Raw genomic sequence first — 21,706 nt, 5'->3', positions numbered from 1 at the left:
GCAGCACATGCAACATAATAAATTAACTTGTGCATTCACATTTCATGTTTTGTGCAAATACACCAGAATAAAATTTGACATCCCAACCATATATTAAAATAAATTTTAAATATATATGCAATTGTCTTCAAATCATTCATATCTGTAATTTATACTTTGATGTCGATTGATACCCAAAAAATGACAAATCATGTGAATTGATGGTCATCTTGGATCTAAAAAGATCTAAAAAGTAAGATATTTATGTAAAAAATAATAACCCCTGATATTACAAAACAAATTTGAAAAATTAAGAAGAAGCTCTCCCTACATTTATACATGGTTTCACAAGATTCAAACCATACATATCTTGCTCAAGAGCAACGAGATAGCTCATAATCACCGCGACCAAAGAGACGCTGGTATCTAAACTTCTGTACTTCAATTACACAATTAGATAGACTCGAATCACAAAATCTTGATCGAGGAAATCGAACTGTTTATCATTGACACCAGGAGATCGATGCCGGTTATCTAATATTACAATATGTTAGATGCAGTATATTATGTGCACGAAGTAATGTCAATGCATACCATAATATCAAACTCAATGCGTGACGTGTTTGGACTTATAGCAGCCCACCATGTAACCATAGGATTCATTTATTTCAATTTGGGACTCTTGAGGTCAAATAATCAATAAAGCCACACTAGTGTGTGGTGCTAGGCTGATAAATATGAACCATAACCTATGAAGTAGAAACATTTAATGAATCCTGGACCACTTTTCTCACAAGGGAGCCATCAAACTCAAGTTAGAAAATTTACCTGCGTGCCAAAATGGTAGGCATAAACCTAAACAAAGCGGCTACCAAAGTATTCGAAATGTGAAAATTTAATGAAACACATTATATCTCATGCCAGACATATACTGTCCGTTAAAAGTATCATTGAGTATGCTTGGAGCAGGTGTAAAGTGCATTAGAATTTCATACATCAAATGTAGTCCATGTTATACAATATTCAATTCTGCAGTGGCCCGAGGGGAGGGGGTTGGTGTGGGATTATATAAAGGGGCCCAGACTATGATCCAAAGATTCAAGGGAGTCAAAATCATGTCACATATGTGTGTGTATACGTATAAATATAATTAAACTAATGCATATTTATAATTTATATTTATAAAACATAAATGTAACAATCGAACAATGTTAATTCCAACTACTACAATGCAAAATTTTTTCAAGAGCTAAATAGGCTAGCCACTTGTTTGCAAATGAGGTTCTAATTAATTACCTGTTCTTCTTGGCTTTGGCCAACTTCTTTTTCTTCTTCTTCACCGCTTTTGGAATCTTATTCTTTCTTGCCTCCCTTTTCTCTTCTTTCACTTTCTTCTTGTTCTCTTTCCGAGCTGCTTTCCTGTCTAACGGCATTGCCTCTGTATCACTACCTGAAGAAGAACCCTCCTCTGAGTCACTTGATTCAGTTTCTGATTCGGCCTCCAGCAAGTCAGTTGAGCAGGGGGTCGATGCAAGATTTTCCTTTACAACCTCCACATTTGGATTTTGCTGCTCGTTTTCTGATATGGAAGAACTGGCGAGAGAAAGAGCTTTATTAAGACCTGTAATCGTCTGATAATACATATTTCTTGTGTCTTTCCCACTGATGATTTGTTGAACATCCTCCTCTGCATTCTTCACGTGATCCAAAGTCTTTGGAATGTATGACTAAAAGGGAAAAGAGGGATTTTGAATAGCGTGTTTCAAATAAGTCATGAAGAAATTGATCCATTTCAAAGCTTTCAAACCTGCACGAATACGGAGTCTGCAATTTCTTCCTCGGCAGAGATTTTGTCACCTCTGACTAAAATTTTTTCTTGCGCCTGCAAATGATTTGAAAATGTAAAGAATGAATATTTCCCAAGTCATTAAAAGATGCGATTAGAATTTATGATGACTCCGGGAATGAGCGCATGTGAAATAATTTGTACCTCTTCAAGATAACTGTCCACGGAATCATCATCTATAGTAGGATCCACTATAAAATCAAACAATTCCCGAATTGTCATGACAGCTACCCCATTCTTCTTAAAGAAATCCTGCGCCAAATGAGAAGGCAAATGTAAGTTTTCTGCTAGAGGATACAAGAAAGGAAGTAGTAGAAGAAATACTTACGGAAACATGAACACAATCCTCTCGAAGGAAATCAAGGGCATGGGGATGGTCAAGATCAACTGATTGAGAGACATCAATTATGTACAAGTGACCCTGCATTACACAAGAAGTTAATTATACAAGGTTCTGCATGTAATTCTTTCAAAACAGAAAATAAATGCTTACCTCAAAATAGAGTATGTTATACTCGCTAAGATCTCCATGCACAAGCTTGCACTTTTGATACAATGTTCGCATCACCATGATCATCTGCAACACAACACAAAACAGAAAATAATAAAGAAAGGATTCTAACTGGCATCGGTTTGAAGAGGAGTTTCAGCACTGTAATATTGGATGCCCTCCCTCAAGGATCATGTGGACAACAAAAGTCACACCATCTTATTTACGTTTTCCTTACCATGTATAGTTATATTTTTTTCCGTATGATACTACAGAAAATAACACTATCTCAATGAGGAACGAAAAATAATTTTTATCCAGAATTGAAGATACAGCTACCATAAGTGCAAACCAAAAACATATTGAAAATGACATCCAACCACACCTCCATATAGCCTTCACGTAACTTGTCGAGAGATAAAGAAGCATCCTTGAGCCGAGGTGCAGCCCAACCTGCCGTTCCTGTCATTCAAAGAGATCACGTATACCACTGAATGAAATAAAGGTTTTGTCGATCATTAGCTGATATTTTGAGACAAATCACAATTTAAAAATTTTCAGCTTATTTGCAATTTGTGGGTATCCAAATTCAACAAAGTTGATTTTAATTGGAAGAAAAAAATTAACAAAGCTACAAGAAAATATATAAAGTGTTAACACAATGATAGATTGATAGTACCTATGAATTCCATGACCAGGACATGAAGCCTCAGAAGAAGTGGAGCTGGACACCTAATTCCTGCTGCCCTTAGCCTTCAATTTATCACGACCATATAGAAAATGGAACAGGAATCAATACACACACAGGGTAAACATAGGAATCAAATGCTAAAGGATGCATTGGAGAGCAAAATCCTATTCTAATCATTTAAACAAATGATTTCAGTTTACAATCTCTAACTCGAGTATTTGGAAAGTCATAAGGAAACACTTTTTACCTCGACAGGTTTTAAAGGATTCATTAATTGTTTGAATGGAAAAAAGGAATTCCATGTAAAGTTCTCTGTTTCATTTAACAACGAAATGGCTTACCTCATAAGATTTCTCATTTCTTTCTCAGCCCATGTTTTAACCATTTTTCTAGGATTGTGCTTGCAGTATCCATATCTGAACCTGTAATCACCCTGTACATATCGATCTCTATCCCTGTTTGTTAATGCAGATGTAGATGGATCATTTCAGCATAGGTTCAGTGATAATTCAAAATGGCCACCAGCAAATTCTAGAACCACAAAACTCGAAAAATGAACATTAGCGATAAAACACAGCCACCACTTAAATCCTCAAACAAAAAGGGGAAAGACAACTGACTGGGAAGGCTAGCAGGATATTAACTGTATGAAGTTGGTTTATTTTCGAATATAAAGGACAAAAAAGGCAAGATGTTTTGTTATATCAGGCTAAGCTAATATTCTACATATTTGCATAAGAACATATCCCTTGAGACAAGAAGACTAAATAAGTAGATTTTATTTTTTATATATGCAAGAATTTCACAAAATAATCATATTCTAAGTTGACTAGATTCATCAGCTACAACTCGGTAAAATACATCACAATATGAATGGTGGAGACAAAGAATAGGTTATCGGGCCATACTTGAATACGAGAACTGAAGTTTTGTAAACCTTGATCGCCAGTTCTTGACCATCAGATTTTGTGGCATGATAGACATTTGCCTGTTTAAAAGAAAGATAAAGCAGACTGAATTTAACAATGTTGTATCTGAAACAGATAATAAAAAGATCGAGAAAGTATGAACTTCCCAGATAACACACAACTGGGAGAAAATCAGAAAAGTGGGAGGAGAGACGGAGTAAAATGAGGAAATGTAAACATTTTAAACATAAGATCACAAACATACTTCTTTTCCAGTTGAAATGCAGCCGTTTATATCATGAAATACACCACGGTTCAGCATTTTGAATAAAACCATACGGGTTCTTGGGTCGATAGCCTGATAGCAAGGAGAGATTGTTAAGCAAAATAGTAGGATTGCAGGCTGATAGCACTCCAAAGCATAGTATCATGCAATTCAAAAACTTCTTCCTAATAACAAGGATAGAGAGAAGATTTAAGTCTAGTTGCCATAAGCACATTCAAAATTGGTCCTGACATATGATTAACTGAAAAGGTATAAAATCTGATCGGCGAGTATCCTGCATCTGCAAGCCAATGCACTCACATACCATGTAACAAGGAAATGCGCCAAATAATGTAATGAAAAAAATTGAACTATTTTTGTCAAAATTGTAATTACCGCACCATCAATTTGATGGATGAATGTAACAGCAGAAACATCATGATGTCAGGAGAAGAAGAGATACATAGGTTGGCAAGCAAAGAATCGTTTTCCCGCAGATCAAATGAAACAAAGAAAGATGTAGGGCTTCCATGAAAATTCAAGAATGCAAAAATTACCTGTTCAACAGTGGCACGGTCAGCTTTCTCAGTTGTCTTAGTCTTACCAATGGCCATATCACGAACACTTTCACGAATTGCAGTTGTCACAGAATTTGACATGCCAACTTTAAACCTGCCTTCCCACTCCTGCATATTTTAAATAGCATGTAAAAAACTATTCGACATACCACACAGGTTAAACACTGCCAATCACAACATATCTGATCAATGTCTCATCAAGAAGGATTTCAAAAAATCACCTACGTAGCTACCACATTCACACTCCGCATTGGATTAAACTATGCAAAATTGTTGATAAAAAATTCGAACACCACCTTGCTTCTTAAAAATCTAAATCTTTTTTAATTGCTACAAAGGGAGGACCTAAGAATTGTGTGGGGGGCGGTGGACCAATATTTGGGGGTGAAACTAACTATTTTATATAAAACTAAGCAAATAATTTCAAATCGGGTTCGATCGCCCCTTCGCCCCATACCAGGTCTCCCTGAATACCACTGCAATTTTTTTTTTAAAAAAAAACCAAAATTCTAATCCCTTGATGTCTCAAGAATAGCTTAATAGGTCGTTATCCAAGAAACCACAAAATACATTCCAGAAATTCAGAAATCCAAGGAGCGAACACCTAAATTTCAGAAAAAAACCAGTCTTTAAAACTAACAGACAAAACCCGCAAACATCATTTTTTGCACCTCCAAAGGTGACGCCCTGATATGACTCGAAAGTTTCTGGGATTTATTGGATACAGGCTGGAGCGACGAGGTGTTAGGCCGGGAATGGAACCCGCCATGAGCATTGGGCCGCCTTGTATGTAGCAAAGTGAACGAACCGTCTAGCGTCCCACCTTCTGCATCATCTATCGAATCCAAGTAATCCAACGCCTCCCCAATTTCTGAATCCGATGAAAGCGAGAACTCCTCTTCATCCTCGTACTCCTCCTTCACTTGCTCGTTTTCATCTTCCTTCTGCACTAATATAGTCGGCATCTTCGCACCGTGGGTATGCTTGACACTCTGTTTCGTAGTTCAGGGGTAGAATCAGGGGGTAGAATCAGGGACTGTTGGTTGGAAGCGGCGCGTGGAATATGAGCGACTTGAGGTTTCCTGATTGAACAAGAAGTCCAAATCCAAGGCCCAACCGATAATTCAGAGTTGGAGTTACGACCCGATTACGAGGGTAGAAATCTTGATGTTATATTTCGATTCGGATTCTATCAGATCTTTACTCATTCCGGATTCGGATCCAGATCCATCAGGCTACCATGTCCGAGTAGCTTGAACTAATGTTATCTTTGATTCTTGAATCTGGAATCTAAACTAATAAATATTGCATTTATTTCTCATTGGAAAATTATTTTTTTATGTGGGAGATTTATAAAAGAAAATGATATTCACGAGTTTACTTTTTCTGATGGTTGTTGTCTTGAATGTGTTATATATGATCATGTGATCGCTCGACTTGAGAGTTCAGATAAGTCGAGATTGACTACGTTAAATATGAATCAGAAATATGCTCCGACATATCGTATGATCTCATCCGACAATAAATATACTGAAAATCAAAGTGAATACAAGAAAATACTTTTTATTTATAGAGAATAAATGATACCAAATGAAAGAAAACCTAACGATCATCGCCCTTGATCAGAAATTGAGCTCCCTAATTCAAATAAGTCAATCAACCTACGAGATCTTCTCGTACTTCGTCTTGTCCCTCCAATGAGGTCGATAACCACTGTGCTTAGCTAGATAGCCTACTTCGAGAACTTTAATAATCTTTCAGAAATCACTCTTTTTGTGTGCTTAATATAGATGATCAAAGAGTCGCTATTACAAAAATGCAAATAGTTCAAAACCAAAATAGGTCACATCATTCCTTACTCCTAAATTGACACACCATTGTTTTTAGTGTGATATATTTGATTAAAAAGACAAATCGAATCTTTTATTTTTACATTGTTTGAGTCAGTCTCGTACGTGGCTAATCTCCATAGACCTAGACTTTTTGTACTAAAACGACCTCACCTCGGGATCAGAAAACATTTTCCTTTCCTTGTGCATCACATTTAAATGGAATGAAAAGTATCATGTTATTGAATAATTTGAATTCATTCTAGAAGGGTATTTAAATGAAAAGTATTAAGTTATTGAATAATTTGAATTCATTCTGGAAGGATAGCTCATACAGGGCCACTTTCACAACGTACCGAACGCAGCCTAGATCAAATTTCATATAAAAAGCGTTGAAGGTTGGAAAGTTGACATCATCCTCGAACCAAAAATTTCACAAAGTATTTTTTTATCAAGAAATCTTTTAAATTCTTCCTCATAATCTCTCGCTACAAATTTGGTTATACGAGCAATATAGAATTCAGATTCATTTCTCTCTCTCTCTCTCTCTCTCTCTCTCTTTCTCTGTGGACTCAAACAAGACTCGAGGGTTTCTGAGGGTTAATCTTCTCAAGATCCTGATTGTATGTTCATTTTCATTCTATTTTGGTTTGATTCTCACGATTATCGATCTTTGTGGTTGTATTTCCTATCGGGTTTTTGTGTTTCCAGAGAAGGCTCGATCTTTTGGTCTTTTTTCGGCTGATTTTGTTTTAACTATGCACTGGCGGATGGTGTTGGATTCTGGTTGCCCCTTTTTTGTTGGATGTTGTTCTGATTACTTGATTTATCCTTTCAGTTACTCACGTGTGCGAACTTTTATAACATTTATTGATCTTGTTTTTTCCCCCTAATTTACTCAATTACTTGTGGATTTAGAGTTTTTCGCTTCTGGTTAGTTTATAACTTGGGATGTTTCTCTTTGAGTATTTATTTACTACGGTGTACTTTTTTTGCACCTCGTAATGTGAAGTTAGTCACGATACAGCTGAACGCGCAAAAATGGTCTTGTTTATATTTTTGTCTTAGTTGACTTTGTGTTTTCAATTTTCCAATTATCTGAAGTATATTCTTTGAATAAATCGCGCAATTGTGTATCTGTGTTGGTCGATATTGTCTCGTGTTACTGTAAGGAGGTGGGTCGGGTCATATCCTCTTCACCGGACTGAATTAGCTTCATTATGTGCAGACAAGTGCAAACCTGATGTTCATCGTGATTGTTTTTACATTGATGATTTGTTTTGACTTGTTTCTCTTAGGAAAGTGAATTGATTGTTCAAAATAGGCAAGTATGGCTAATGCGGCGTCTATTGCTGAGAGGGCCACCAGTGATATGCTGATTGGTCCAGACTGGGCAATTAACATAGAGCTGTGTGACATGATAAATATGGATCCCAGGTGTGTTTTCTTTCACTTTCCAAGTGCTTGTGTTTGTGTTTTTATATCTGCTTTCTCTTCTAATACTTGATTCTTTTTCTGTCCTTTTTTCCTGGTTTTTCCACTTTTATGTGTTATTGCTACTTATTGTGTACAGCGTAATAATCTCACTTTTCATAATCTAATCGCAGTCAAGCGAAGGATGCACTGAAGATACTAAAGAAAAGGCTAGGGAACAAAAGCCCTAAAATACAGCTCCTTGCGCTCTTTGTAAGTAATTATTCTGCTATCTTCTTTGTTCTGTAATGTCCACACACAATCCTTTGAATATTTTAACTTGACCAGCTTGACAAATCTGTTACCACTTCTGCTAACTTGCAACTTGCATTTGTAATTAACATATATGCGACCTGCCGTATTACAAAAAATCACATCAGCCATACAGCATGCCTTCCGATTGTTTGTTGAATTCCTAATTGTTTCAGTTTTTTTTTTGTTTTTTTCTGGTAGATCAAAGACTATAACTATGTTATCTAAAACTTTGCTATCTACTTCATGTGATTGTTGGATCTGCGTGCTGGTACAAACAACATTTAGCATCGTGCTTTTTATTCAACATAATCGAAATTTAGAAAAATTAGATCCAATATCTGCTTCAGAATAATAGAAAAATAGCGCACAGAGTCAGGACCTTGGAGTTACCTCTGAATTCTTCTTGTTCCTGCTTTCCATGAAGTCCATAAACCTTCCCTGTTATCAAGGCATTAAATCTCTGGATAAGACTGCAGAATTTTAAACTGCAAAGCCAGCCTCTCCAGTTTCAATTGTAATGGAGAAGAAACTTATAATTACTGGAATAATAATCTTAGCATTTAATGATAGACTATTTGCGTGATGTTCTAAATATGCCCCGTATCTATTATTATCTTACTTGCATATGTTTTGCAAGTGTTTCTGTAGCGTTGAATATAGTTGGGCTATTTATGATGGTAAAAACTGTTCATTTGCTTAAATTTATGACTAGGTGCTAGAGACGCTTAGCAAAAATTGTGGGGAGAACGTGTTTCAGCAGATAGCTGAACGGGATATTTTGCATGAGATGGTCAAAATTGTAAAGAAGAAGGTGATATTTCTCTCTCTCATGTTTCTCTTTCTTTATCAGTTATTTGAATCTCTGCATATCTATTCATCTGCCTCTCATGCGTATTGCAGCCTGATTTAAATGTGAGGGAGAAGATTTTAGTGTTGATAGATACTTGGCAGGAAGCTTTAGGGGGATCCAGGGGAAGGTTTCCCCAGTATTATGCTGCTTACAATGAACTGAAGGTGATTTGATTTTGTTTTCCTCTTTTCTTTGATGAGTAAAGTAAGATACTAAGATCTACGAACAAGCTCTTAGTTAAGCTTTGAGCTGATTATCTGATTTTGTTTGCTTCACATCTCCTTTTATGTTAAAGCTTTTGTTGGCTAGGTATTCTTTAATTTGGCCATCAATCCCAGCCTTTGAATGTTGACTGAGCTCAAATTCATTCTATTATCAATAGCACAAATGCGTAATCATGAAATCTTGGGTAGACTGCGCAGTTAAACAGTTAGATTGATGACTATTCCTTGACCAGGCTTTTTGGTTTTTTAGCTAAGTTGGATAAGATAAGAATAAAGAAATGAGCTGGAAAACTTTTGGGTAAAATCTTCTAGTTAGAGTGGTGTTTATTTTTCTCTTTCTGGTAAGTTGGGGAGGCCAGATGGAAGGTTTTGCACTTGGAATTGTTCTGGTCATAACTAATCGGGTCACTGGCATATTGAAATTCTCAGTCTGCTGGAGTTGAATTTCCACCTCGAGGGGAAAATAGTGTGCCATTGTTCACTCCACCACAAACCCATCCAGTAGTTCACCCTACTGTCTATGAAGAAGCTGTTGTTCAAGCCTCGTTTGAGTCTGATGCTTCTGTACTCAGGTATGTTTTGATTTATTTGTTGTATCCTTCTACTAAAATCATTATTCTGGATGGCAATAGGACTGTGGAGGTAGGGACCCCGTGGTGTATTATTTTTTGGGAGGGGTTCAATTTTGAATCATTTTTAAAACAGTGACCTAAACTATTTGTTTTTTGGGATTTGGTGGGGCCCAAATATTATATTTTCCGTTTTACCGTCAAAATATCAACCGGGTTTCAATTTTAATTATTTTAAATATCAACCCAGCACAAGGTACAACACAATTGACAGAGGTCTACCCCTTTCCCCTTTCGCTTTTTTCTAGCTGCCTCCTCCCATGAATGGCAGTATCACTGTTTGCTCATTTTGTATGCAGAGTGGACTTTGCAGTTTTAGTCGTTTAAGCTCTATAATCTAGATAAAAGGAACACATTCTTGGAGTCTATATATTCTATAAACACGATTTTCACTCCATCCTCTATAGCTTAGCATACTGTTAATGGCACGTCATTTTTCTTTAATTTAGTTGATCTTTTCACTATGTCTATTATATTTATATTTTTTCCTGCATTTACTTCTGTTGGAACATTTGTTGCATGCTTAAAATTGGCAAATCTTGAACAAATATAGCAAGTTTGATTGAGAGGAGATGATCTAACTTACCCGATTTGAAAATAACATTTTAGGGCATCCTGTTCTTCCTTTTCCATTTTATACCCTGAATTTCTTTTGGCCACAGGAATTGTACCTCTTGAATTTCATATATTTCTTTTGAAAAACAGCTTGCCCGAAATTCTGAGTGCTGAGGGACTTGCAGATGTTTTATTGGAAATGCTAGTTGCCCTGGATCCAAAAAATCCTCAGGTTGAACTTCTTGTTTTATTTCATCTGCTTCTTTATAATCGTGCTTTTTTACTTATTTTATTTGTTGTCGCATGTTGCTCTTTTACAAGTAAATTACTAATGGTGACAATCCTTCAATATCTCTCTGTGTTTCTTTGCACGGGGAGATGGGGTCTCCTCAATTTTAAATAGATATTATGCATTTGGTAGAAAAATATTAATGTTCCCCCTCATTAGCAATACAATTTATATATGCATTAATTTTGCATATATAATTTTAATAATAATTTAGGTTAATTTTTCTTATTAAATGTATTCTAATCCTAATCATAAGTCAAATTTTGATAAAAAACTTATTTTATCTTATAATTATCTAGCTAAAAATATTAAATTACATGGATGCTTAAATTTATGAATATTGAGATAAAAAAAATTTAAATTTTTCATTCAAAGCATTTGTACAAGATTCGGTATAAGGTACTATTTGGTATTATTGATAAGATAAGTACGAAATGTTCAACCAACGATCAACTCACACACCAAATATTATATAACAAACACAACATAACCTTCTTATATCTATCAAGTTTTGTGTGGCTCATGTTATATATCCATATCTGTTCATCATCTTATCCTACAAGCAAAGCGGGCCTAATACCATCTATTCTTTGCTCAAAATAAAATCTTTAAATGTTTTAACCACCGATCCATTGTTCCTGCTCCACCCCTGTATAAATTCTTGATCTGTGTAATTCTATGTTACTTACAATGACTTAATGGGGTTCAAATTTGAAACCTCTGTGCTATTACTGCGGTAGAAAACTGAAAAGTTATCTTTCAGTGCTTTATTGTTTTGTGACCTGTCAAATTATATCAAGGACATAGCGTAGCAGTATTTTTGGGAATGTCTGGTTTATTATTTGATTCCTGATCTGTTTGTTAAGGTAGATGCCGCCTGATGTTCCTCTAAACATAATAAATTCTTAGTATTCCTTATGAAAGCCTTAAAGGAATGTTGAAAATTGTGAATCACTTGTACTTGAATTGTTTTTTTGGGTCTTATTATAGGGTATCGAGGATGAGGTTATTGTTGATTTGGTTGAGCAGTGCCGTACTTACCAAAACCGAGTCATGGTTCTTGTGAATAATACCACGTAAGCTTATATTTTACTTTCTTTTCAAGTCTTTCCATTGTAAGTCTATAGGTTAATATTTGCCACTGCTTTTTGCAGAGATGAGGATAATCTGTGCAGAGGGTTGGCCTTATATGATAATTTGCAGCGAGCTCTTAGCCGATACGATGATATTACCAATGGAAAACATGCTGTTTCAGTGGCAAATAGAGAGCCTCCTGTTGCACCTCTTATGAATGTGAATCACGAGGATGATGAAGCTGAAGATGATTTTGCTCAGTTAGCGCATAGGTACCCCCTTGATATAGCTATATTGTTTTGTCCTCTGTTGTTCTATTCTAATATTTAACGGAAATGATTGGAGTGTGATTCTGCTTGTCAAAAAAGTATCTTGGACTCCTCTACGAGATCTTAAAACTAGCGTAGCTGGAAGGAACTGTTGATTCAGTTCATTTTGATGGTAGACAATGAGAATAATTTTCTGGTTCATTTTCATTGCCATTCTTTATTTTTGTTGGAATGCTGTGTTTAGCAAGCTTATTAAAGTATTTTACATAATTGTAGATCATCAAGGGATACATCTCAAGGGTTAGGACGAAAGTCAGCACTTGCCAAAGAGCCTGTGCAGATCATCCCCATTCTCCCGCCTCCACGGTCCTCGAGAAAACCAACCAGTGCAGATTCTGGCATGGTCGACTATCTCAGTGGAGATGTTTACGAGACACAAAATTCCTCAAAAACAACTGGATCTTCTTCCTCTCCTATCCCTACTCAATCAAACAACCGAGGCTCGATACCGCATGAAAGTCAGAAGCAATCGTCCTCACCTCCCGACGATTTCGTGAATCCCACAGCATCGATGTTTGCTCCAAAACCGACAGATGATGAAATTGCTCCATCGAGCAAATCTGCTGATCATTTGCCACCTGCTCCTTGGGATGTTCCATCTTCAGGCAACCTACCACCTCCACCTTCTAGGTATAACCAGAGGCAACAATTTTTCGATCAACACCAAGCTCATGGTGGTGGCCGCTCTGTTTCGAGCAGTGGTGGATCTGGTTCTTCTTATGATAGCTTAGTGGGGCAGACGCATAATCTCTCCATTAACTCACCTGTACACACCAATCAAGAAAAATCCAACGACGCACTTTTCAAGGACCTGGTGGATTTTGCTAAATCCAAGTCAGCATCACCTAAATCTAACCGCTCGTTCTGAGTTGGAGAGAATTTCTGGAGCGGTACAAATTTTAAATTGATTTGTTTTTAATTACATCATTGAGAGTATTGAATAAACATGAATGGACCTCTTTCAATTATACTATTGACTTGAAAATGTAGCAGCTTTTGTATATCTGGATTATTTGTAGTCGAGATGAACACTTTCAGGGTTGAGCCTGTTGATGTATATCGATTTGTTTCTTTCTTGTACCCCATGGAACATTTAGCTATGTGTATTATTCTGTTCTTTTCTACTTTTATGTCTGACAGTCCATTGTTAACTACAACAGCAAGGCAGATATAGCTTGAAAGATTGATTTTGGAGTATCAGATTTTTCCTTGCTTGCAGATACGAATCCATTTATCTTCTCCATTCCTTTGCCCTGACAAAACATCATATTCGGCAGCAATTGTTACATAAATTTAATATGAACACGACTGAAATAGCATCCTTTAAAATTCAATGGAAACAAATGAGAGGTGTCAGTGGGATATAAAAGAATTGTGAAGTAGTTGACACAGAATCCGTTGTATATATGTACCACTAGTGTGTTTGCCATAGCCAGGGATGTGACTACGCGCGTGCACTTACCAGAACTGCATCCCTGAGGGGTCCCCGACATTCCATACGATTGTTCTCACAGCCACATTCCTTCTCGAACCCTTGGATGTCCACTGCTAATTCTCCAACACCACCATCCGGCGTAGATCCCTTTGATGAAGAGAGAAGGGAAGAATGTGTACGTGGGGAAGAAGAAAACACAGAAAAAATTTGAAGTGGGACCATAGTTTTCCAGGTTATCTGGGACCACAAAATCCACCACCAACCAATGGCACAAGTCCATTGACGCAACATAAAAATGTAAGAGAAAGGAGGCTTGAGCCAACTCTTTGGTCCAGTAGCTATTAAAATTTGGCCCACCACTGAGGGGAAAGGTGCGATACTCCACCTAGGTCCAACTCCTCCTTACCTTTTTTTTAATCAAATGGTTAAATTACTAATGCATACATTCTAAAATCTGTGACAGCTTCCCAAACCCAGAGACAATATTAAGATAATGTTTGTAAATATTAAAAAAAATTATTACGAACTTTTTCTTTACAAAATTTTATAAATACTACCTATTTTGGTCTTAATATGTGTTTTTTCAATGATACAAGGAAGATCTATTATTTCCATATATTGCGATAGTAATAATATTTCTATTTTTTAAAATTTCACTAAAACGGACGACCGCAGCAATCTGAGGAGTTGCTTAATGCACTTTTTACATGAAATATTTAAATTCTTGAGCATAGTACTACTGGTATTAATTATCTTTAATTTTCTTTTCTTTTTTTCCGTGTCGATACAAGGAATGGACAAAAAGTGAGAAGCTTCACCCTTTTGAACTGTGGGTTGTCCCCTAATCCAAGGCCTACTGCTATTATCATAAGCCTTTCCTCCCTCATGATTGAATTTCAAGAATCACGAGTGTGATCTACTTATGTCTTCTAGATCTGTTTTATGGGAGCCATAAAATGGAGGCACGGTTGTCTTGGGTATACCAATCTCGGCTTTTGCATATGTATGTATGTATTTGGTTGGACATGTTCGGGTTCGTTTCATGGGTGTAAAAAACATATGATAAAATTGCGACATCCATCAACGTCGCAATGAATCCAATTCTAAGTCTTAAAAACTGAAGAACATCTAACTTAAAGATGTACAGGGAGACTTGCTAGATACAAGTCTGCCCTTCAACATAAAAAAGGTCCACCTGAGCTGTTCCATGCTTGAAGGGAGGATAAACTTGGACTCTTGTCGGGTCTAACCCAGTGAGATAAGACCTCAAGCAGCATTATTAACTAAGGAAACATCATAGTTTTTTTTTTTATTTTACTGGTTAGGTAAGATGACAAAAGCAACAAACAAGGAGCTGCTAGAATCTTTGAAGTATTATTATATTACATTTGTCTCCCAACTGTTTCACCTTTTCTGGAACAAACAAGTTGGCAGCACTTCTAAGATTTCATGTCTGCTGCCTCAACCTGCCTAAGAAAGCATCCTCAGAGAAATAAAAGAGGCTCTGAAGAACTTTTGGATTATTCATCATGTCAGTTTCTTGGAGGAACAAGTGCATACTCTTGAGTTTTCTTGCTCTTGTTCTGGTCGCGGAATCATCAAGATTGTCTAATGCACATATTTGGGGGCAAATGCTGCCTAAGAAGCTGCCGTCTCCGTCTTCAGCTCCATCGAGAGGCACAAATTCTGAAACCACATCTTTGAAAACGGAGGAAAGTGATCAGAGACTCCCATCTGAAGGTGGAAAAGTTTAGTGTACAATAGATAGGTAGGTTAACACATATTTCTGAAAATTGGTTGGAAGACATTTTCTAGTTTGTACGTAGTGTAAATTGAAGGTCTAATGACAACGCAAGCGATAGACATACATTGTAAATTTAGGAACTAGCTTCTGCAATTCCAAAGCTTCTAACTCTCAGAATGAATAAATCAACTTGTTTATTTGAACAAGCGCCAGAGATTGATGAAAATATTCACTTCTATGACCAATAATTAGTTCCTACAAGCTTCTATTTTGGCATTGTCTATATTCTCTTGCTTATAAATGCATTCCGGAGCCATTTCACAGTAGGCCTCTCCACTACTTAATATGTTTGAGCATTTTTTTGGGTAGCCAACCAACTTCTGTTGGGTGCTCAACGTTATAATCGATTGGCAAATGATGGTCAAGAATAATAAATACTATGGAAGTCATCTCCATAATCACAACTCATGAAATTCACCACACTCGTCCTAGTCAGAAGAGCTGAAAGGATGACTCCAAAAAAAACTCGATCGCTCTATATAATTAAAATAATTATTTCACTTCAACAAAAGCATTACGTATCAGATACGAGTTTGAAAAGGAAGTAACATTTTCTTTGGACCACAAAGTGCTCGTGTTCGTATTGTATGTAAGCAAACAAAGGATACTTTACTAGCTACTGTGTGTTCATAATAATTTTTATTTTATAAAGGAAACAAAGGATACTTTGTATAAGACTATGGTAGATAACTAGAGTAGACAGATCTTCCTAGCTTTAGACAAGTAAACAACAAACTTTGTGTGTCGTCATTTGTGTCACGAACAAGCATTAGAGATGCCGGAAGTTACTCGATGTATACACTCTGACGATGCGCTCAGTAAAAAGTTCACAGATATTATCTTAAAATTGGAAGCTCAAAATGAGATAATGTTGATAAAGAGGATAATCCTCTATTTATAGATTTTTTAAGAGTGTTTATTAGACTTTTTTTAGGCAAAATAAGCTAAATAATTAAATTATACTTATAACCCATCAAATCAAACTTTGTTACGATATGGTCCCTTGATCAAAAGTCACCAATATCACAAGAAATCAGAATTCACAGTCAAACTTCCGAAACAAGGGAAAAGAAAAAGCTCGACAAAATGATAGTGCATGATGCAAGAAAAAGTAACAAACGTGATTGCTTTGTCCATGTAACCGTTAACCCAACGGGTTAATTATTGCCCGGGAACGAATTTCAAAATCAGAAAAAAGCACACACAAAGTAAAAGCCCCATTTGCCCCATTTCTTTAAGCATTTTCTATGTCTCACTGACATAATATATAACATTAACCACTTTTTTTTTTGTCAGCACGAGATTTCCAAATCCAAAACAATGGGTTCTTGCATTAGCAAATGTACGAGAAAGAAAAAATTCAAGGAAGATTGTAGCTGCAGCCATGTTCACGACAAGCTTGTCATCTCCCAAGATCATCCCAAATCTTCAAGTAACCCAACACCACCAACAATGTTAAAGCCCATAGTTACACCATCACAATCTTCTTCATTTTCTTGTTCAAATAATAGCAATAATCATATGCTACGATGGCTTCATCCATATCATCTTCATCGTCTTGTAATTCTTCTTCGATTTTGATCGGTGCGAAAGATCGGTCTTTTTCGAACGAGTTCTTGTGGTCTTGTGTCAAGGAGAATCCACATATTACAGGAGTGAAGCAAAGCCTTGAAAATCCCAAGAGAACCCCACTCCAAAATCTTGAGCACTCGATAGAATTCTCACCATTTGTCACGAGAACGAAACATTCGGTTCACGAAAACCTTACCGCTTCGACTCCTAAGAAAAGAGCTCGTGCAAATTCACCAACTCTGGTTCGGCAAAAGAGCTTCAGGAAAGAACAGAACAGAGGACTCAGTTCTCCTTCTCCAAACCGACAATTCATAGGAGAAAACAACAGAAGTTTTTTGGCAGATGCAAACTCGTGCAAAAGCTCCATTTTTCCCAAGGCTAGTGCCACTAATTCTTTATCATATGGTGTGAAAAAGGAAAGTTTTCGGCCTCCAGCCGCAAGTCCAAACCGCAATTTCGCAATCAAGCGTGATGTTTCTGTCCAGAAAATGGATGCTTTTTCTCAACAGGGTAGTAAAAAGATTGGCGGCAATCATATTGTTGGAGAAGATATTCAAAGCAGGCAAGGGTTGGATATTGTGATGGAGGAGGATATAAACAATCCACTTATTGCATTAGATTGTTTTATTTTTTTGTGATGCTCTATAAAAATTTTATTACATTTTTTGGTGCTTGTATTTTGTGTGAATATAGGTTGATTAATTTGTGGTTATAGTGTGTATCTTGGAAGTTCTACAGTCGGGAACAGTGTTATAATTTGTAGCAGAAACAGATAGATGCAAATGCAAACGTTTGTAATTTGCTCATTTGGACAAGTGTTGTACTTTTTTGTTGGATGCTGTATTTTGGACAGATGGTTGTTGGTCTTGTTAGTATTAGCAAATAAAGATCGTAAAAAACTGATTTAAAAATAATTACCAATACAATTAAAGCCTCAAAATTATTTATATATGATGTTATTCAGATAAATCGGGCGAGCAAAGTCAGGACAATATACCGAATGATGATGTAAGTGTTGTGTTTTAGGAAAATGAGGAAAATATATATATCTGTGAGGAAGGTATATATTCGTAATCTGTGGCTTCTACCGTGATCTACAGAAAATGAAATGAACTCTTGAATGGGCGTTGGAGGAGTGTCAGGCATAACCACTCCGATACTTAAGTCAGCAAGTGAAGAAGAAGAGTAAAATGGATGTATATGTGTGAATATACGTGGATGTTTGAGGGTTAAAAATTTCGGAATCTGTAAACATCCTGGAGCTTGCATGATAGCTAGGGCTCCTGAATGCTCGGGGAAGAAATATCCTGGACATCCCATGCTCGGTTTTGAGGGAAGTACTCTGCATATTGACTCTGATTTTGACTATCCATTTAGTTTCTCGGATCATAGAATGATCCGAGATCTTTCAGGGATATCACTATACTTCCTGGGTTTTAAAATTTAGTCCTAAAAAAATGGTCATAGTTTAGATCTTGTATTTTATATTTAAACAAAGTGGGTTGTGTTGGAACCTTAAACCAACTCCAGTTTCCTCGCTTGGTTTGATCAACATACATGATGTTGAATATTACACTTTTCTGTTTTCCTTTTTGCAGTAATGCTAAATTTGTTACTCATAGAATAGTAAAACTTTTTGCAGGGAAGCTTTTAAAAAAAAATTATGGGGCCAATTATATACATTTCCCTCAATTTTAAATTCTTCGAGATATAGATTTGATATAAAAATAATGATTATATTTAGAAAGCTTGTGAAAGCAAAACTTAAAAAAAAAACTTACGATTACATTTCCCAAAAGAAAAAAAAATCAACGCTTATTTTACATCCCGAAATTAATACATTCTTCCAAATATACAATATTTCATATGATTGAATATCTACATAATGATTCGATTTCCATAAAAGTAAAATCAAAAGTGTATTTTATTTCTATAAACTATTCTTAAAAAATATTTTGCATTTCCTAAATTCTTGCCGTGATATGAATTTACGAAAAGTTTGAAGCCACATGAAAGAGAAGCAGCAACATATTTATGAAAAAGGGAACACTGCGGATACTATGGCTGAAGATGATGAAATTCCGGTGCAACATGCAACGCTAAATCCACACCAGAAAGGCAAAAGCAAAATCGACGCTATTCCTGTTGGAGATGATCGACGGGTAATGGATATTTATTCCCAAGATTATTCATTTCCAGTTGAAGATGATCGTTGGGTAGTGGATTCATCCCTGGATTATTCATATTATTATGCCATTAATGTTGACGATGAAGTTAAAATGACTGATTCATTACCCAAAACCCGAAAAGTTTATGAAGGGCAAACCTCCAAACGTGTGAAGTCTATCGTTTTTTCATTGACCATGTGTGAAATTTGTGCCGATGAGAAATTCACTAGTGATATGTTCCGAGTTTTGGGGTGTGATCATTCCTTGTGTTGTGTATGTGCGGCCAAATATGTGGCTTCCAAATTACAAGACAATATTACTGGTATTAAGTGCCCCTTCACTGGCTGTAAAGGGTTCTTGGAGCCTGAGCATTGTCATTCTATCTTGCCAAAGCAAGTTTTCGACAGGTGGGTCGACGCCTTGTGTGAGGCTGTGGTTTTGGAGTCGGAGAAATTTTATTGCCCGTTTAAGGATTGCTCCGCCTTGCTAGTCGACGAGCGGCATGGGCCAAAGGAGGTTATAATGGAATCTGAATGTCCACATTGTAACAGGCTATTCTGTGCCGAGTGTAAGGTTCCTTGGCATTCGGGGGCTACGTGTGCGGAGTTTCAGAAGTTGACAACTGACGAAAGGAGTCATGAGGATATAATGTTGGTGAATCTGGCCAAGAAAAAGCAATGGAAAAGGTGCCCAAAGTGCAGGTTCTATGTTGATAAGAGAGATGGTTGCTCAATCATTAGATGCAGGTTGTCCCCTTCTTTTTTTCATTCACTTTTTTGTTGTGGAATTTCTTCATAAGATGTCTAAGAAGTTGCTAGCTAGTCTGATTGTACATTGAGCTTTCTCCAATCCCAATTGCATTGAATGAGAGTAAGTATTTATTCAAATGATATATATTTCACACACAAATTTAAGGTAGTCTATGCTGATGAATAAATTATTGTTCTACTTTGTATTTTGATACGTTGGAGTAAATAGATCCTAACTTATGTTCTCTATTGTTTTTTTTTTCGAGTTTAGGTGTCGCTATTCCTTCTGTTACACGTGCGGAGCTCGAGTGAGAGGTGGCCTTGGCGAATTTTGTAGGCGTTGTTTTAGCTACCGTACTTGAGAATACGAAAAGTTTCTGGATGATGTTTAATAATTCATTCATGTTTTCTAAGTTCTTGAATTTCGTTTCTATTACGTACAAATAAAAAATTCCTTTCTTTTCACATTCCCCAGTCAGTGTATACGAGCAAATTGCAGCTTTACATTGTATATATAACATTTGAACTCAAACTATGTTTCAGAGCCTACCGACATCAACTGTAAGCGAAAGACGGGTTCGGAAACACTAACTCAATCCTCGACAACCCCCATAGACCTAAACACCTCTAATAAAATGAACGCATTATATCTAATTAGAGAATATGATATTCATAAGCAAAAGGAAAGAGCATGGGATCAAATCGAAACGTTAACAAATCCTGAAAAGATATCTACCTTCTGAACTCAAATCAGTATCACAATTGAACTCAAATTTGATGACATCTAACTGAAGACAAAAATCTGCAATCATCCAAGAAGCATCCTAAGACACAAGCAAATAAAGGGTAAGAAGAAGTTCAATTCATCTTAATTTGTATATTCAAGCAATAATATATAGCAACTAATCAACCTACACTCATCTTATCTTAATTCATGGAAAAGGAAAACTAAAAGTTTTTGTATATGTTCCAAAAAAAGAGACAATAAGTAATTTCTTACCTTAACATCATGAATGTAATATAAACACAACCACAAAACAACATATAGTACTCATATTCCTAGTTCATGAAGGGGGATTAAGCAGTCTCACTCTCTAGAGAAGAACATCAATATAATTTTTATAAAATAAATCACATGTTCATGCCTAAGTTGAGAGTTGATATCACATACTTAATCATATCATGTTCTACAAGTTCAATCCATTCTCTTTTTTCCCCCAAATACATCTTGAATTGTGATCTCTTGGACTTGGAAAATCAAGAACAATGACTCAAATAACATTCATGACATATGTGGTTCCATCCCGAGTCAAAATATTAATATCATACATGACACTCTATTTCTTGGTACTTAGAGGTAGGGTGTTTGTGTTAAAAGAGTCGAGATTAAATAATGCATTATAATATTCAATAAAATTCAGCATCAACTGAAATTCAAAATGCACAATCTATCCGCGTTTTCGTACAACCGAAAAATAAAAGTTAAATACAAACTTGACTGAGAATCATCGAGATGATATGAATTTGAGTGCAACTATCCTATTAATTAATAAAGGGAAAACGAGTTAAAACAAGTCTTATCTAAGCTACATGTCACCTTTAATCTTGATTTTATTATTAAACTAACATGAAACAAGATTTTCAGAGTTCATATGAAAAAAATAGAAGAAATTAAACAAGTCAATGTTTCATCCACATCAAAATTTAAACAGTT

At 36.1% G+C, this 21,706-nt stretch overlaps 3 protein-coding genes and 1 pseudogene across 4 annotated transcripts; 3 read left to right on the top strand and 1 right to left on the bottom strand.

Annotated features, from left to right (window-relative positions):
• Positions 1 to 1,129: 1,129 nt before the first annotated feature.
• Positions 1,130 to 5,908, bottom strand: LOC140832575 (uncharacterized). Its single transcript, XM_073196670.1, has 12 exons — positions 5,429 to 5,908; positions 4,737 to 4,865; positions 4,180 to 4,272; positions 3,915 to 3,994; positions 3,348 to 3,461; positions 2,995 to 3,068; positions 2,701 to 2,777; positions 2,319 to 2,402; positions 2,154 to 2,246; positions 1,970 to 2,077; positions 1,787 to 1,861; positions 1,130 to 1,706 (listed from the first exon to the last, which is right to left on the bottom strand). Exons 1-12 carry the CDS (start codon positions 5,720 to 5,722, stop codon positions 1,272 to 1,274), a joined length of 1,656 nt encoding a protein of 551 aa, XP_073052771.1. The 5' UTR covers positions 5,723 to 5,908; the 3' UTR covers positions 1,130 to 1,271.
• Positions 5,909 to 6,864: 956 nt separating this feature from the next.
• Positions 6,865 to 13,394, top strand: LOC140832574 (TOM1-like protein 3). Of its 2 annotated transcripts, none has more exons than XM_073196669.1 (10): positions 6,865 to 6,984; positions 7,885 to 8,023; positions 8,194 to 8,272; positions 9,027 to 9,125; positions 9,215 to 9,328; positions 9,818 to 9,960; positions 10,723 to 10,804; positions 11,852 to 11,937; positions 12,016 to 12,207; positions 12,481 to 13,394. In XM_073196669.1, exons 2-10 carry the CDS (start codon positions 7,917 to 7,919, stop codon positions 13,130 to 13,132), a joined length of 1,554 nt encoding a protein of 517 aa, XP_073052770.1. In that variant the 5' UTR covers positions 6,865 to 6,984; positions 7,885 to 7,916; the 3' UTR covers positions 13,133 to 13,394. The 2 variants fall into 2 exon arrangements, with proteins under 2 accessions (XP_073052770.1, XP_073052769.1); XM_073196668.1 differs by lacking the exon at positions 6,865 to 6,984 and adding an exon at positions 7,009 to 7,209.
• A 3,382-nt stretch (positions 13,395 to 16,776) lies between these two features.
• On the top strand, positions 16,777 to 17,899 carry LOC140831658 (uncharacterized; annotated as a pseudogene).
• Positions 17,900 to 19,084: 1,185 nt separating this feature from the next.
• LOC140831899 (E3 ubiquitin-protein ligase RSL1-like) lies at positions 19,085 to 20,373 on the top strand. Its single transcript, XM_073195611.1, has 2 exons — positions 19,085 to 19,989; positions 20,264 to 20,373. The coding sequence occupies exons 1-2, from the start codon at positions 19,085 to 19,087 to the stop codon at positions 20,352 to 20,354; spliced, it is 996 nt and encodes a 331-aa protein (XP_073051712.1). The 3' UTR covers positions 20,355 to 20,373.
• The last annotated feature ends 1,333 nt before the right edge of the window (positions 20,374 to 21,706 follow it).

This window comes from Primulina eburnea, chromosome 5, assembly GCF_022965805.1.
Source record: "Primulina eburnea isolate SZY01 chromosome 5, ASM2296580v1, whole genome shotgun sequence".
Classification (NCBI taxonomy): Eukaryota; Viridiplantae; Streptophyta; class Magnoliopsida; order Lamiales; family Gesneriaceae; genus Primulina; species Primulina eburnea.
Note: the sequence above shows the minus strand (reverse complement) of the source record. Positions and strands in the feature narration are given on the sequence as shown.